At 50.6% G+C, this 13,516-nt stretch overlaps 2 protein-coding genes and 1 long non-coding RNA gene across 6 annotated transcripts; 2 read left to right on the top strand and 1 right to left on the bottom strand.

Moving 5' to 3' along the window:
- Positions 1–1,014: 1,014 nt before the first annotated feature.
- LOC115250736 (uncharacterized) lies at positions 1,015–1,606 on the bottom strand. The gene is made up of 3 exons (XR_003889308.1): positions 1,468–1,606; positions 1,197–1,304; positions 1,015–1,087 (listed from the first exon to the last, which is right to left on the bottom strand). It is a non-coding gene; the product is annotated as an uncharacterized lncRNA (long non-coding RNA).
- LOC115250735 (RING finger protein 225) lies at positions 1,554–3,450 on the top strand. Of its 2 annotated transcripts, XM_029840491.1 has the most exons (3): positions 1,554–1,684; positions 2,469–2,669; positions 2,745–3,450. In XM_029840491.1, the coding sequence occupies exons 2-3, from the start codon at positions 2,518–2,520 to the stop codon at positions 3,145–3,147; spliced, it is 555 nt and encodes a 184-aa protein (XP_029696351.1). In that variant the 5' UTR covers positions 1,554–1,684; positions 2,469–2,517; the 3' UTR covers positions 3,148–3,450. The 2 variants fall into 2 exon arrangements, with proteins under 2 accessions (XP_029696351.1, XP_029696350.1); XM_029840490.1 differs by having other exon boundaries at positions 2,469–3,450.
- Positions 3,451–4,043: 593 nt separating this feature from the next.
- On the top strand, positions 4,044–13,480 carry dvl2 (dishevelled segment polarity protein 2). 3 transcript variants are annotated; one of them, XM_011606693.2, is made up of 15 exons: positions 4,044–4,556; positions 7,738–7,807; positions 8,750–8,904; positions 9,394–9,572; positions 9,648–9,777; positions 9,878–9,968; positions 10,049–10,118; positions 10,215–10,354; positions 10,430–10,506; positions 10,580–10,647; positions 10,719–10,853; positions 10,932–11,063; positions 11,406–11,582; positions 11,665–11,889; positions 11,961–13,480. In XM_011606693.2, exons 1-15 carry the CDS (start codon positions 4,396–4,398, stop codon positions 12,515–12,517), a joined length of 2,367 nt encoding a protein of 788 aa, XP_011604995.2. In that variant the 5' UTR covers positions 4,044–4,395; the 3' UTR covers positions 12,518–13,480. The 3 variants fall into 3 exon arrangements, with proteins under 3 accessions (XP_011604995.2, XP_029696310.1, XP_003966937.1); XM_003966888.3 differs by having other exon boundaries at positions 4,396–4,556; positions 9,394–9,503; positions 11,961–12,517; XM_029840450.1 differs by having other exon boundaries at positions 9,394–9,503; positions 10,719–11,063.
- Positions 13,481–13,516: the final 36 nt, after the last annotated feature.

The following is a 13,516-nucleotide window of genomic DNA, read 5'->3' as shown; positions in this document are numbered from 1 at the left end:
ACCCAACACCGCCTGGCAATGCCGATCCTTTTCCTGAGCCGATCCTTTGGCTCAAAGGACAGAATGCGGTCTGACGTCACAATTTGCTCTTCAACAAAGTGGGAATCGTCACTTTTCCAAAGGGATAATCAGGGAAATAAGTCTAAGATCGCTCGTGGTGGATATTAGAGAACAAATGTCAACACAATGTGTCACTGGTGTGTGGGTATTTGTTGACTTTACTGTAAAGAAATGAGGAAAAGATCCCTAAAATGTATTTTTAGATGTTCTGTTCAGATCTACTGTCCCCTCTGAAGTTGCCCAGACCTTGACCTTTGACCTCAGAATAAAAATTCACTATTTTTTTTTTGTTTTGTTTTGTTTGCTAAAATGTAAGTCATGAATAAGATTGTTTGAAAATCATTCACAGTTCCTGTCTTGGATCGGTTCAAAGAGCCAGCTCGTTCAAAAACAACATCTCAATAAAAACTCATAAACAGATTAACTCACAGATTAGACGATATTAGCGTGTTGAGTTCTGAGGGTATTTGGCCCCGCCATTGATTATAATCTAACTTAAATTCATGTGTGTGTCTGTGTGTGTGTGTGTGTGTGTGTGTGTGTGTGTGGCGTCACAGCCCCCTTGCAGAGTTTTTACTCTAAACAACCGCCCACTTTTCCCTTTTATGGTCATTCTCACTCAGATGTGGGCCAAGATTCACAGGCGTGTGTGTGTGTGTACGTGTCTGTGTGTACGTGTCTGTGTGTGTGTGCTGGTGCAGACAGTAAAACCCCTTTGTTAAGAAGGACCTTCCTGCTATTGGTGTGTTGGTCTTACAGTAAGTTACGCTCTGTTGACAAACTTGGGGTGAATTAGCAATTATTTACATCCCACGTGAAAATACCGGTAACTAATTTCTGGAGCTGTTTGTCTTGTAGGATGAGACAAAACCATCTGTTACTTCTGAAACATCATCAGAAAAAAAAGCAGTTTTCACATTTTTCAGTGCTAGATTTGGTGATCTTCTCACTGACCAGTATGACACCAGCGCCCAGTGATGATTTCCAGTAAAGCAGATGTGGCCCGTTCATCTCCAGCTTCAGCCTTCTGTGGACCCCCAGCCCCCAAAAGTATTGGTGAAAAAAGGGAAAAACAACCAAGCACGATGGCGCCAACACACAGGTGAGCTGAGGTGAGGTCAGAGATGTTCACTGACCCCGTTGTGCTGGTTTCACCTCTGAAACTTGGGAAAGCGCAGATTATCTTCCTGGTAAGATGATAATTAACGTCATATCGTCAACAGCGAGGAGTTGGTGCTGTGCACCTGAAACAGAAGGGATCTTAATGTTCGCCTCTTCTTCACATTCGCCCAAACAATCAGTCGGTGTGGTGAGATAATAACACCATTCGACGCCCTCGGGAGGCTAATCTGTCATTTTGTGCCTTGTGTGTCCTGGTTGCCTTCACATCACCAGGGGTTTAATTACAGCTGAGCGTGATGCCCTGCGGGAGACGGCGGCGGCAGCGGCAACACAGCAGAACCGGTCGAATCAGGTGAGATGGAGGTTGGACGCGGGGAGGTGAGCGGCAGGCCAAGCTCAGACACGTAGCTGCAGAACCGGAGCGCGCTCTCTGATGAAGGAAGCGAGGTCAGTAGAGGTGGCCATCAAAGAGTCCAGATCAAAGGTGGCATCTGCAGCGGCGGTAGGTGGCTCTTTTATCTGCTTCCTTGCATGAAACGATGGATCGGTGCCAGTTTTTGCTCTGGGGCCGACATGAGAACAAGACGGCCGACATAGCAGCCCATCCGATTGATCGGTTTATCGATACGGACAACGATCTTTATCGTTGTCGTAGGAATTCAGTCCTGTCAATGTGTGTTTGGCTTCAGGCGATGCGTTGCCGTGCACCAAGTCAACAGAGGGTCAATGCTTAGCAATGATCCCTGTGGGACGCCACCTGTTTTCGTGCAGAATTCTGATTTTAGCAACAAAAACTCATTGAAATTAATGATGTCTTCTGAGAATACAAACAAACAGGCCAACATCTAGTTTAACCTCACTTTACAGGCAAGCTTTAGATAGCTGGTAGCATTTATGACATCGAATGGCATCGCCATCCCACTCACACATACTACATTACCCAGCTGTCTAACCCAAACCAAAACGTCCCTGCTTTCCAAAAATGTCCTCACTTTGCTGGCAGAAGAAGGATTTTGGTCCTCATTCTGTAGCAAATACAAGAACAAACACACACAGACACACTTTGAGACTTCCTTGTTCCTTTCCCAGCATGTTTGTTTTCCTAAACTCCTGGATGTGCCAGCTAACCCCTCAGTGGGGCCGTCATTTGCATGCAAGATGTGCGGTTAAATGGATAAACGCTGTGACTCATGCTCGATGGAATCCCCTCTTAAAACAAAGCTGTGTGGGGGTAGAGGGGTCGGACTTTAGACTTTAGGACTGCTGAACTTGTTTTATCTTGCCAGGTCTGCACTGAAGTGTTTGGCATCGCTGCCCTCCAAGCACGGCCCCATCATGACCGGGGACGTCGTCCAAGTCTTTCAGCAGGAGGGTCCCGACGCTGGGGTCCCTGGCTCCGGCACCTCCCCTGAGGAGCCTGTGGATGTCGAATGTCCCGTCTGCTACCAAGAGTACAACCATTACAATAAGTGTCCCCGTATGCTCAGGTGCCACCATGTTTTTTGCACCGAATGCCTCCAGAGAATCCAGCTCTTACCCTTTGACCCCACACACCTCCACAGCCCACCAGCTATCCCCTGCCCCCTCTGCCGCTGCCTCACCCCCCTGGAGGCTGGTGACGATGCCCTGTCTTTACCCTGCAACTCCCGCATCCTGGCCAGGCTGCCCCACGTAGCCTTCTGCCTGCCCGGGACCGTGGCGACGTTCACCCAGAGAGTGGTGCTGTCCCTGGAGGCTGACAACAGGGATGCCCACTTTATCATCCTGCCCACCGTGAGCCTGAGGGTGCAGCAGATGTACCCGAGCAGGGTGTCGGGCCTGGTAAGCGAGGACGAGGCCATCCAGCAGAGCACGAGGAAGCTGTTTTATGTGCAGCTGCTGGCGGTCACCTTCTGGGTTCTGTTTGTGATCACCTGCGTGGTTGGAGTGGTGTTCGGTCCACATTTCTTCAGAAAGAAGTTTTAAAGAGGACGAAGTGAGAGAAGAAGTGCTCCCCCTATTGGGCGTTTTAATCTATTTTATAACTAAAAAATGTTTTTTCCTTCTAGCTAGAGAATTTTAGGTAAATAATGTTTTTTTTCCATACATGATTAATTTCTAGTTTTATTTAGCTTTCCTGGTTGCTAGGAAGTCTTAATTTTCAATAAAAAATAAATGGAAAAACATTTTGGCCTGCAACTACATCAGTTACTTTAACTCAAGTAGTCATGAATGTGTTAAGGGTTTTAAAATTGTAGCCTGTTTCAAACCTTTAAATAAAGTAAATAGATAAATGTGGACTCATTGGATTAATTCTTCATTTTAACATTTGAAGAAAGACCATCATTTTTGCAATCACCAATTCTTATAATTTGTGGTTACTATGCGAGGAAGGTTGGAAAAAAAATGGACTTTTACAAAGTTATTTTGCTCCAACGTTTTTCTTAAATGATCAACCGTTATTGTTCTATAACATTACTGAATTTAATGTCACGTCTCGTTTGCTTGTCCAGACGTAGAAATTCACTTTTACAACAGCGTCTGACAAATTCCAGAGCTGAGGTCAAATCAGGTGACGCGTTTAGCATAATGCTAATTGGCATGTAATTTAAACCCGGAAGCACTTTAATCATTGTGTTTTGATAAATATCGGGCGGAAAGTGAAAGTTAAAAGTTTTCCGTTCCTAATTTAACGCCAGGACGGGAGTGGGTTAATGACGGGAGTGAATTAATGACGAGAGTGAGTTAATGATGGGAGCGTTGGGAGTGATGGGAGCGGGATCACGTGCGTCCACAGCGGGGGCGGCGTGCGTGATGACGTCACACGCCGCGTTGGCTCACCCAAAAAAAAAAGTGGCGAAAAGTTTTCAGACCCCCCCCCCCCGCCCTCCCCGTGTGTTTTTGTTGGGGGAAAAAGTTGCCTGCAGTTCGGTCGTGTGGATGTAGCGCGTCCGTCGCCTCTTCGGCGCTCGTTAAGCGGAGGGAATGCGAGTTTTTTGCCGCCGTGTAGCCGGAGAGCGAGCTTCCGAGTGTGGGTCCCAGCGCCGCGCGTCCTCTGGCTCGGCCCCGAAAATCTCAGCGGCCGTCACCGTTTCACCTCTGCCGCCTCGCTAGCCAGCGAGCTAGCCCCGCCGCTAGCCAGCTAGCAGCCCGACAACGGTAACGCTACCTCGCCTTGATTAGTGGCTCTCTGGTGGTTCGGTTCCAGCTTGGACAGAAAAAAAAAGAACAGCCATGGCGGAAACCAAAATTATTTATCACATCGACGAAGAGGAGACGCCGTATTTGGTGAAGATCCCCATCGCTGCCGAGAATATAACTTTGTTGGATTTTAAGCAGGTCCTGAACAAGCCGAACTACAAATTCTTCTTCAAGTCCATGGATCAGGATTTCGGGTGAGCCGCTGCGACCTCTTTTCCCTTCGACTTTCTTTTGGCTTTTGCGTGGAGAACGAACCAAAACGTGCCGCGAATAACCGAGATCACAAGACTGCCAAGCAAGAAGCTCTCGGTTCTGTGTCGTGGACTTTGCTGAAAACGCGATAAATGACTGCGGGTTTCTGAGAATTAGACGCAAAACTGCCATTTTGTGTGGGGGGGGGGAAAAAACCTGGACGATAACATTTACTTTTCTCCAAAGTCGCTGCATTCGTCATGGAATTAGTTTTGGGGTGTGTTTGTGTAATCTCCCATTCGAACCGGTCCGATTAGCATCTCCCAGCAAAAGCTGCTTTGCCTTCTGTCCCATCATCTTTTTCACCCTCTTCTTCCCCCTGCAGATGTTTAGCACAAGGACTTTATGGGAACTAACATCACCTCCCAGTTCTGAGCCCAGTGAGAACAATAAGGTCACCAGGTCCAGTGGGACCGGTCCGTTCCCCTAAACTGCAGCATTTGCTGGTGTTTTCCATCCGTGTGGAATCTGAGGTGGCGCAGATGATGAAGCTACAAGTGGTTCTATAAATACTCCAGGCACGCAGGCCGGGGCATTTCTTAAAAGCACCATCATCACAATGGGAGACGTCCCCTGTCCCCGCTGCTTTTCTCCACTCATCCCCGTCTCTCCCGCCCTCCTCCGGCCCGTCGTCTTGTGAAACCCTCTCCTTTTCTTCCCCTCGGGACCCAGGCCAACGTTTTGTCTCCCCTCTTTAACACTCCGGCCCACCAGACTTCCTTTCAGTCCCCTCGGTTCCCTCCCTTCCTTGCAACCCTTTCCCCCCCCAGAAAAAGGCTGTCTGATCGTCCCTATCAATTAATCTTTCTCGCCCCCCCCCCTTCAACCCCCCACCCCGGAGTGCCTGCTGTGTATTTTCCTGTGGAGGAATGCACGTTTGTGGTTTGCTCACCCAGTGAGACCCCCAGGGCCTCTGTGGGCTCCATTGTGTTCTTGGATGAATATTAAAGCCTCTTTATTTCTTGGGATGGCACCATCGGGGGCTCTGCCATGTGGAAATGTCAAAATAAAGCGGTTTGCTACCTGGGCTGCTGGCTTTTTAGTGTTTTCACCTAAATTTCTGCTTTTTTTCTGCAGAATTAATGGACCTAAGTTAGGAACTGGAGCAAAACTAGTCCCTGTTGGTCCCCCGTGGAACCAAAGGATCAAGATGGCATCGTTTTTCAGGGCTTACCCCCCCCCCTCTCTTTTCTCATTGTTTACCCCAATTACAGTTCGACGCCCCGCCAGGCGTTTTGCATGAAGTCCAAAAATCCCAATAAATGACGGCTTTAACTAGTTTGCGATCTGGATCCGAGCCCAACGTTAGGTTTGTCGGTCCGGTGGACCTGGTGTTGGGGGCCCGGGCAGCCCCGATGATCGGCGCCATCATCCCAACCCTCGGTGATAAACACAAGAGGTTCCTTTGCTGCTTCGCGTTAGCAATTAGCTCAACAGCCTGTCGCCGGCTGAGTGCACTTATGTCGAGAACGGTGCAGCTAATTAACTGAAAATCTGCCGTCTGCTTTTAGACCCAGAGTGTGCTAGTTTTAATCCCCCCCCCCAGCTAATTATTTGAACATGACTAGCCTTATCGCAGCCCGCGCTGGAATTTACAAGTCCACTGTCAAATTAAGAGCTCTGTGCAACCAGAGGAGAAGTGATTACCTTTTGACCTCTCGCGCCTGTAACGAGCGAGCGAAGAGTGTGTTTCCTGGTGGCGACATGTTGTTGGGGGGGGGGGGGGGGGGTCTTTCAAAGGCCCAGTTAATCTGAAATATATCTGTCCAAGTTCAGACGAGAATTTTCAAACACTCTCGGCGTCAGCTGTCCAATCAAAGCAGCTGCCCCCCCCCCCCCCCCCCCCCCTCCAAGACCCAGGGGTTGAGAGCGCAACAGTGTGTTTTCATTTTCCCTGGTAGGAGGCCAGCTGTCGGTGAGAGCTGTGTGTGGCAGGGGGGGGGGATTTGCAGAGCGGCACTGGGGCTGGAAACTTGTGGCTGGACGGGGGCCATTTGCTCGGTGTCCACATCGACAAGGAAGGGCTGTGTTGGCCCCGAGTTATTAGATATTCTTCTGCGTACATCTGCCACTTAGTGGGATCTGGGAACCATAAGTAAGATTAATGGTGAGGAAGGAGATGCTGTGTTGGCTTTTAGGAATTTAAAGCCAGCGGGGGACTGTGAAATGTATCTTGTAATAAATCCAGAAGGAGCGTCGACACGTTACAGGACCTCCTTTGTCGCGATACCTTGGGAAATGTCCTCTTTAAGAGTTCCTTATGTTTCTTAATCGGGTTGTCATGGTAACACGCAGGCTGCATTTTAACGCCACGCCTGATAATGGCCGGACACCTAGACAGGCACTCAATCATCGGGCCATTTTTAGAATGAATGTCATATGTAAACGTAAAAGATTCACTGTTTATATCAGTGGGACATTTTGAGGAGGAGTTTTTTGGGATGTTAATGCAGCACTGCAAGTAATTTAGCATGTGTGTGTGGTCACTTGTTTGTGTGGAGGCCCGAGGAATGAAGACAATTGCGTTCCTGGGATGAATGTTGCATCTGTTCATGCGTGTCTAGATGCAGAGTTTTGGCTCTACGTGTGTCAGAGGTGCTCCTGGAGTCCCATGAATATCTGACAGTTGTGGAAGCCTAGCTTGGATTTTAACGTAATTTTGGGGGTTTGGGGAAGCCACGTGAGCCTCGCACGTCTGCCTGCAACAAATTCCCTGCGTCGCCGCAACAATCTGGCCTTGTGCTAACGCTCAGGCCACAAAACCAGCTCTTAGGAGCTGCTTACGACGGCCCGGTGGACCTCCACCAAGTCTGGAGACCAAGCTGGCAGAGCCGTCGTTCTCCGGAGGTGGAAGAGTCAGATATCTCCTGTGTGGCGCTGGTGTCCAGACCCTGCCCCCGGTAACTAGCGTAATGACCCGGGAGTGGGTGTTTAATGGGGGCAAATTACACAGTTGAATGTGGCTGTCTGTCTTTGTGACAAACGCTGAGGAAGAGTCCCGAGGAGGGATGAAAGGCAGGCACGTGTTCGGTCATAAACGTCCGTGTCATCTGTCCCCGTGTGAAGAATAATTGAGACGTTAATGCACTTCAATCCTTTCTCTTCTTTTTCTCTGTTTCTCAGGGTGGTGAAGGAGGAAATTTCCGACGACGGCGCCAAGCTGCCGTGTTTCAACGGCAGAGTGGTTTCATGGGTAAGACGCGATCGAGACGTGCATAATTAGCCTCCAAGCGTCCGTGCTAACGGAGAGACGTGTCCCGTTTCCTCTGCGTTCGTGTAAGGATTTCTGTTTGGCTGGGCCTGAAAGTCCAGCGGAGCTCCCAAAAAAAAAATCCCCAGTGAACTCCCAGAGCGCGCCGACACCTCAACACATTACAATGCTAAATGTGGTTTGTGTTTGAGGAAGGCAAATGTTTCTCATCAAGCATGTGAGCTACAGCTCGCTACCCCTTTGTAGAATAGAACGTTTGCCAGGTACGTCTTTTCCTCACGTCTCCCAGTTCTCCGCCAGATGGCTTTGTTGTCGCCTCCCGGCTCTGCAGGTTACATTTAAATCGAGATAAAACACCGATGCTGGCCCAGATCAGCCGGTTTGAGGCCAAGGCATCTGTTAAGTGCATAAGAAAGAGGGAGAGACATTTAAGGGGGGGGGGGGGACTCAGACAGCAGAGGTACTGATATGTGATGATCTGGCCAAGGCGGATGGAGGGATCCCAGAAGAGGAGTGTTTGTGTGATGATGAAATGATCACCGGGGAAGGAATAGCTAGGGTGGAGAGGGGGACTCTTATATTTGAAGAGGTGGTGTTTTGTGTTGGATGAAAACGTTTAGAAAAGTTGAGCGCTGTGAGTGTGTGTGTGTGAGACTGTGTGTGTCGCAACTCTTGCTGCATAATGGATAGAGATGGCTTGAATGTGGGATCGTGTTTCCGCCCCCGAGACATCCGACTGAAAAGGCTGCTCTGTTTGGGTGTCAAAGTAATTGACATCTTGCCTGCTTCCCTCTCCCCACACGTCCTTTCACTCCTCCTTTTCTCCCTCCGTACTTCACATCCTTTCTCCCCTCAAATGCTGCTTTCTTTTCCATTTTTTTTTGCACCCAAACCTGTCGTTTATTTCCCCCCTCCTTCTTCCAGTTGGTGTCTTCAGACGCCCCGGCAGCAGACCCTCCGGTGGCGGTCGTCCCTCCCGTGGAAACGACAGCCCAGCCTTCGCCGCCTCCCCCGCCCCTCCCACCCCCGCCTGCCGAGAGAACCGGGGGCATCGGAGACTCCAGGCCACCCTCTTTCCAGTAAGCAAAGCGCTCTTCTCTGTAATTACCTGCAGCACCGATCCCTTCTCCCACGGCAGTAACGAGGATACAGTATCTTTAACCCCCCCCCAGTATCCACTTACAACAGCGAGGAGGCTGTAGATCATCTGAATCTGATCTTTCCTGGAACCGCCCTTCGTTAAGGGTTCGTGCTTATTTTCTCATTTGTGAATCTTTTATAACATGTGAACTCTGCAGACTAGTCAAACCCGTCGGTGCAGGCGAGTGTTTGGACCTCCTCCCCTCCCTCTCTGGTGTCTCCCTTTAATCCGATTCCAGATGAAACAGTCTCTCTAACTGGAGCAAATGTGCGGTTTGAAGGCTCCGCCGCACAGGCCGTTTCTTCCCTTGCTGTATTTGGAGCTGGACCAGCACCATTCCCGCTCCTAGAAACCCAAACTTGATTTTACAGGGACGCGTCGTGACTGATAATGTTGTCGTTCTGGGTTTCTTTTTGTTTGTTTACAGTCCAAATGCGACGGGCAGCGTGGAGACCCTGGACGACCAGACCGAAACGGAGTCTGTGGTGTCCTTCAGGAGGGAGAGGCCTCGGCACAGAGAGAGCATGGAGCCGCACGGTGAGAAAACGCTTCCACCCACCAAACAATGGAAAGATGCCCATACAATTAAAGAATGTTGGAGTCAAGGTGTTTAAACCAAAGGGGGGGTGGGGAAGCAAACCTGGGCCTGAACCAACACGTGTCCCTCGTCTGGTGTCACAGGTCCCCGCATGAACGGACAGAGTCGACTTGAGCGCCACCTGGCGGGCTATGAGAGCTCCAGCACGATGATGAGCAGCGAGCTGGAAACCACCAGCTTCTGTGACTCGGAGGACGATGACACCATGAGCAGGTGAGGAAGAGTTTTGGGGGTGGGGGGGGGTGTTCGGTGCATCTGGATAAAAGAGCATTTCAGCTTCACCGTCGCTTCCACCTGACGCTTGATGTTGCAGGTTCAGCAGCGCCACGGAGCAGAGCACAGCCTCCAGGCTCCTCAAACGCCACAGACGCCGCAGGAAACAGCGCCCCCCACGCTTGGAGAGGGTAATGCTCGCTCAGCAGAGGGGCTCGGGGATGCTTTGATGTGGCGACGCGTGAGTTAAATGTACGGTGTGTGATTGCAGACCTCCTCCTTCAGCAGCATGACAGACTCCACGATGTCGCTGAACATCATCACCGTCACTCTCAACATGGGTCTGTAATTTCCTGGCGTTTCCTCTTTGAACCTCCGTGACTTCCCGGAAATCCCTCATTTGCTTGACGCCCTTCTGCTTTTCTCAACCTTGACAGAGAAGTACAACTTCTTGGGCATCAGCATCGTGGGCCAGAGCAACGAAAGGGGCGACGGGGGCATTTACATCGGCTCTATCATGAAGGGAGGGGCCGTGGCTGCCGACGGACGCATCGAACCCGGCGACATGCTGCTGCAGGTGAGGAAAACGCTGTCGGACGGCTTCCCTCGATGTTCCTCATTCTAATCGTTTGTCGTTTTGAAATCCTGGAAGGTGAATGACATCAACTTTGAGAATATGAGCAACGACGACGCGGTGCGAGTGCTCCGAGAGATTGTACACAAGCCGGGGTGAGTCGCCGAATCCTGATCGGATGGCGTGGATACTTCTAAAACCAGGCGTAATCATGATCGTCCTTTCCAGGCCCATCATCCTCACTGTGGCCAAGTGCTGGGACCCTTCTCCTCAGGGCTACTTCACGCTGCCCCGCAGTGAGTGCACAGCTTCTGCCTCCCCTCCGTGGCTGAAGGTGGATCTTTAACTGTCTTCTCCGCCCCTGCAGATGAACCGGTCCGACCCATCGACCCTGCGGCGTGGGTGAGTCACTCCGTGGCGATGACCGGGGCCTACCCGCCGTTCCCCGGCAGCTCCTCCCTCAGCACCATCACCTCCTCCTCCTCTGTGACCGAGACCGAACGTGAGAGCCTCCCCTTTAGCTTTCCGAATCAGTCCGATGTTAGGCTCCCGCCATTCATTCCCTCCCGTCTTCTCCCAGGATTCGACGAGTTCAACCTATCCCTGCACTCCGACATGGCTTCCGTTGCCAAGGCTATGGCCTCACCAGAGTCGGGTCTGGAGGTCAGGGACCGCATGTGGCTTAAAATCACCATCCCGAATGCTTTTCTCGGTAAGGCTGCAGCAGAAACGAGGAGGGAGCGTTGCAGCGCTGTTGAGCTGTCTGTGTTAAACCCGCCTGATTTGTGGGCGGAGCTAAAGTGCAACTGTAAATGTCTGTTTTGCCTCAGAACATCTAAATTGGAATCACCTGCAGGTGAATCACAAGCTGGACAAGAAAAACTCCACGTTTGTGGTCTTCGGAGTGAAAATATAATGGATCTAATTTTAAGTGTCATTTCTGGCAGCTGATAGAATATTCTTGGCCTGAATGAGCCGTCGTTTTAAATCCCTTTTGATCATAGCGGTAACCGTTTAAAACCCTAAAGCCCTCATGCTGTCCACGCTGGAACAGGTTCAGACGTGGTGGAGTGGCTCTTCCACCATATCGAAGGATTCCAGGACCGCCGCGAAGCCAGGAAGTACGCCAGCAACCTGCTGAAAGCCGGCTTCATCAGGCACACGGTCAACAAGATCACCTTCTCGGAGCAGTGTTACTACGTCTTTGGAGACTTAAGCGACTGTGAAAACTGTGAGTAGACGGCGAAGAACGCTTACGGTGTCGAATCGCGCGTGTTCCGTCTTCACTCCCTCCGCTCTTGCCTCCCGCCCAGACATGGCCAACCTGACCCTGAATGACAACGATGGCTCCAGCGGGGCCTCGGACCAGGACACTTTGGCCCCCCTGCCTCTCCCTGGGGCCTCCCCGTGGCCCATGATGCACACGTTCCCCTATCAGCCCTACCCGACGCATGCCTTCTCCAGCCAGCCCCCACCGTATCACGAGCTGTCCAGCTACAGCTACGCCCCCGGCAGCACCGGCAGTCAGCACAGCGAAGGTGAGCGCCGACGCCGAGACCGAAGTTTAAACCCGCTCACGATTTGATTGAAAACTTCTTCCTGTCCACAGGCAGCCGGAGCAGCGGGTCCACAAGGAGCGAGGGAGACCGGCGCCGCACGGCTAAAGGTCCCGGCAGCACCGTGGGCGGAGGTGACAAATCCCCCTCGGCAGGCGGAGAAGGAGGAGGAGCAGACTCGCGCTCTGGCAGCGGCAGTGAATCGGAGTACTCCACCCGCAGCAGCCTGAGGCGTGGCCATGGTTCCGCTGCTCCCAGCGAGCACAGCCACGCCTCCTCGCAGCGATCGCATCACCACCGCATGGCGCCGCCGCCCCACTTGTCCCCGTACCCACCTGGTATCTTGCCGTACAACCCCATGATGGTGATGATGGTACCCCAGCACCCACATCCGGCCATGGCGGCCGCTCACACTCTCCCTCACCCGCAGCAGATGCCCACAGCCATGCATCCGGCTCTAGCGCCGCCACCCTCCTCCACTCCAGGCGGGCCTCCCGGAGCCCCGCCCACCCGCGATCTGGGCTCCGTGCCCCCCGAGCTGACTGCTTCGCGCCAGTCGTTCCACCTGGCCATGGGCAACCCCAGCGAGTTCTTTGTGGATGTCATGTAGATTTGGAGGTGGCCTTTATGTGAAGTTAGTGTACGGTTCTGAGGATCTGATGGTAGCCTTTTCAGCTCTCACGGGCCTATTGGATGAAGGGCACTTGCTGCAAATTTGGTGAGAACAGGGTTTAAAATTAAGTAGAAAAAGACAAAGTAAAAACAAGGAGAACCGACTGCTTGGTTCCTCCTTCAAATCCACTAAGTGCTGTTTTATTCCGGTTACACACCCAGAGAAAAACAGCTGGATGTTGCGATAGTGTTTTTTCCTTAGAGGCAGGTTCTTGTTAGGAGGGGGAGAACCTTCTCCAAATGGACTTTGTGCTGTCCATCCGTGATGTGCACTGACTCCAGTTTAACGCTAGAGGGTGCCATAAACGCTGTGTACGTGATGTGGGTACAATCCTAGACCCTGTTGGTATGGCAATACCATATTCAGTATAACGAGTGCCTTATTAGCATTTTTAAAAAGATATTTTCACACTACAGGTACAACACATTGTTTGACAGTAATGATCCACACTACAGAACTATAAATAATGTGAAACTAAAAATGGTCCAAAAATGTCAGAAATGTGTTTAGTAATCACTGTCTAGTGGCCTAGTTGTCAAATAACTTCTATTATGAGTTCTTGAGTGGGGCTGTAGAGGTTTAAAGGTACTAATAGATGGAAACAATGCGCTGAAAGTGGTACTTTTGCATTATATATTGTGTATATCTTTAAGTAACTGTGATCCAAACACTCCAGCTCCCTGTGCTTTTTTTTTTTTTTTTTTTTTATGTTACTGACTCACATTATCCAGACCTTTCATTGTTGTATGAGTGACTATATCGATCATGTGTAACCAAATTGTAAAGGTGCTAAATGAAGAGTCAAAAAGAACTGACAATGACTTCGGTCTCAATGTTTGATGTCATATCACCACCTTTGTGTATTTGAGAATAAATTTGATACTTATTGTTTGACCTAAAGTATTAAGGTTTTTTTTAATGCCAAAATCGAGAAGA

The sequence above is a fragment of the Takifugu rubripes genome, chromosome 8 (genome assembly GCF_901000725.2).
Source record: "Takifugu rubripes chromosome 8, fTakRub1.2, whole genome shotgun sequence".
In the NCBI taxonomy this organism is placed as follows: Eukaryota; Metazoa; Chordata; class Actinopteri; order Tetraodontiformes; family Tetraodontidae; genus Takifugu; species Takifugu rubripes.
This window is presented reverse-complemented; position numbering and strand designations above follow the sequence as displayed.

Coding starts and splice junctions, on each gene's coding strand:
- LOC115250735 (XM_029840490.1), top strand. CDS start 2,518: ATGACCGGGGACGTCGTCCAAGTCTTTCAGCAGGAGGGTCCCGACGCT.
- dvl2 (XM_029840450.1), top strand. CDS start 4,396: ATGGCGGAAACCAAAATTATTTATCACATCGACGAAGAGGAGACGCCG. Junction 9,504..9,647: donor AGAGAGCATGGAGCCGCACG/GTGAGAAAACGC, acceptor CTGGTGTCACAG/GTCCCCGCATGAACGGACAG. Junction 10,355..10,429: donor CCGGCGACATGCTGCTGCAG/GTGAGGAAAACG, acceptor AAATCCTGGAAG/GTGAATGACATCAACTTTGA.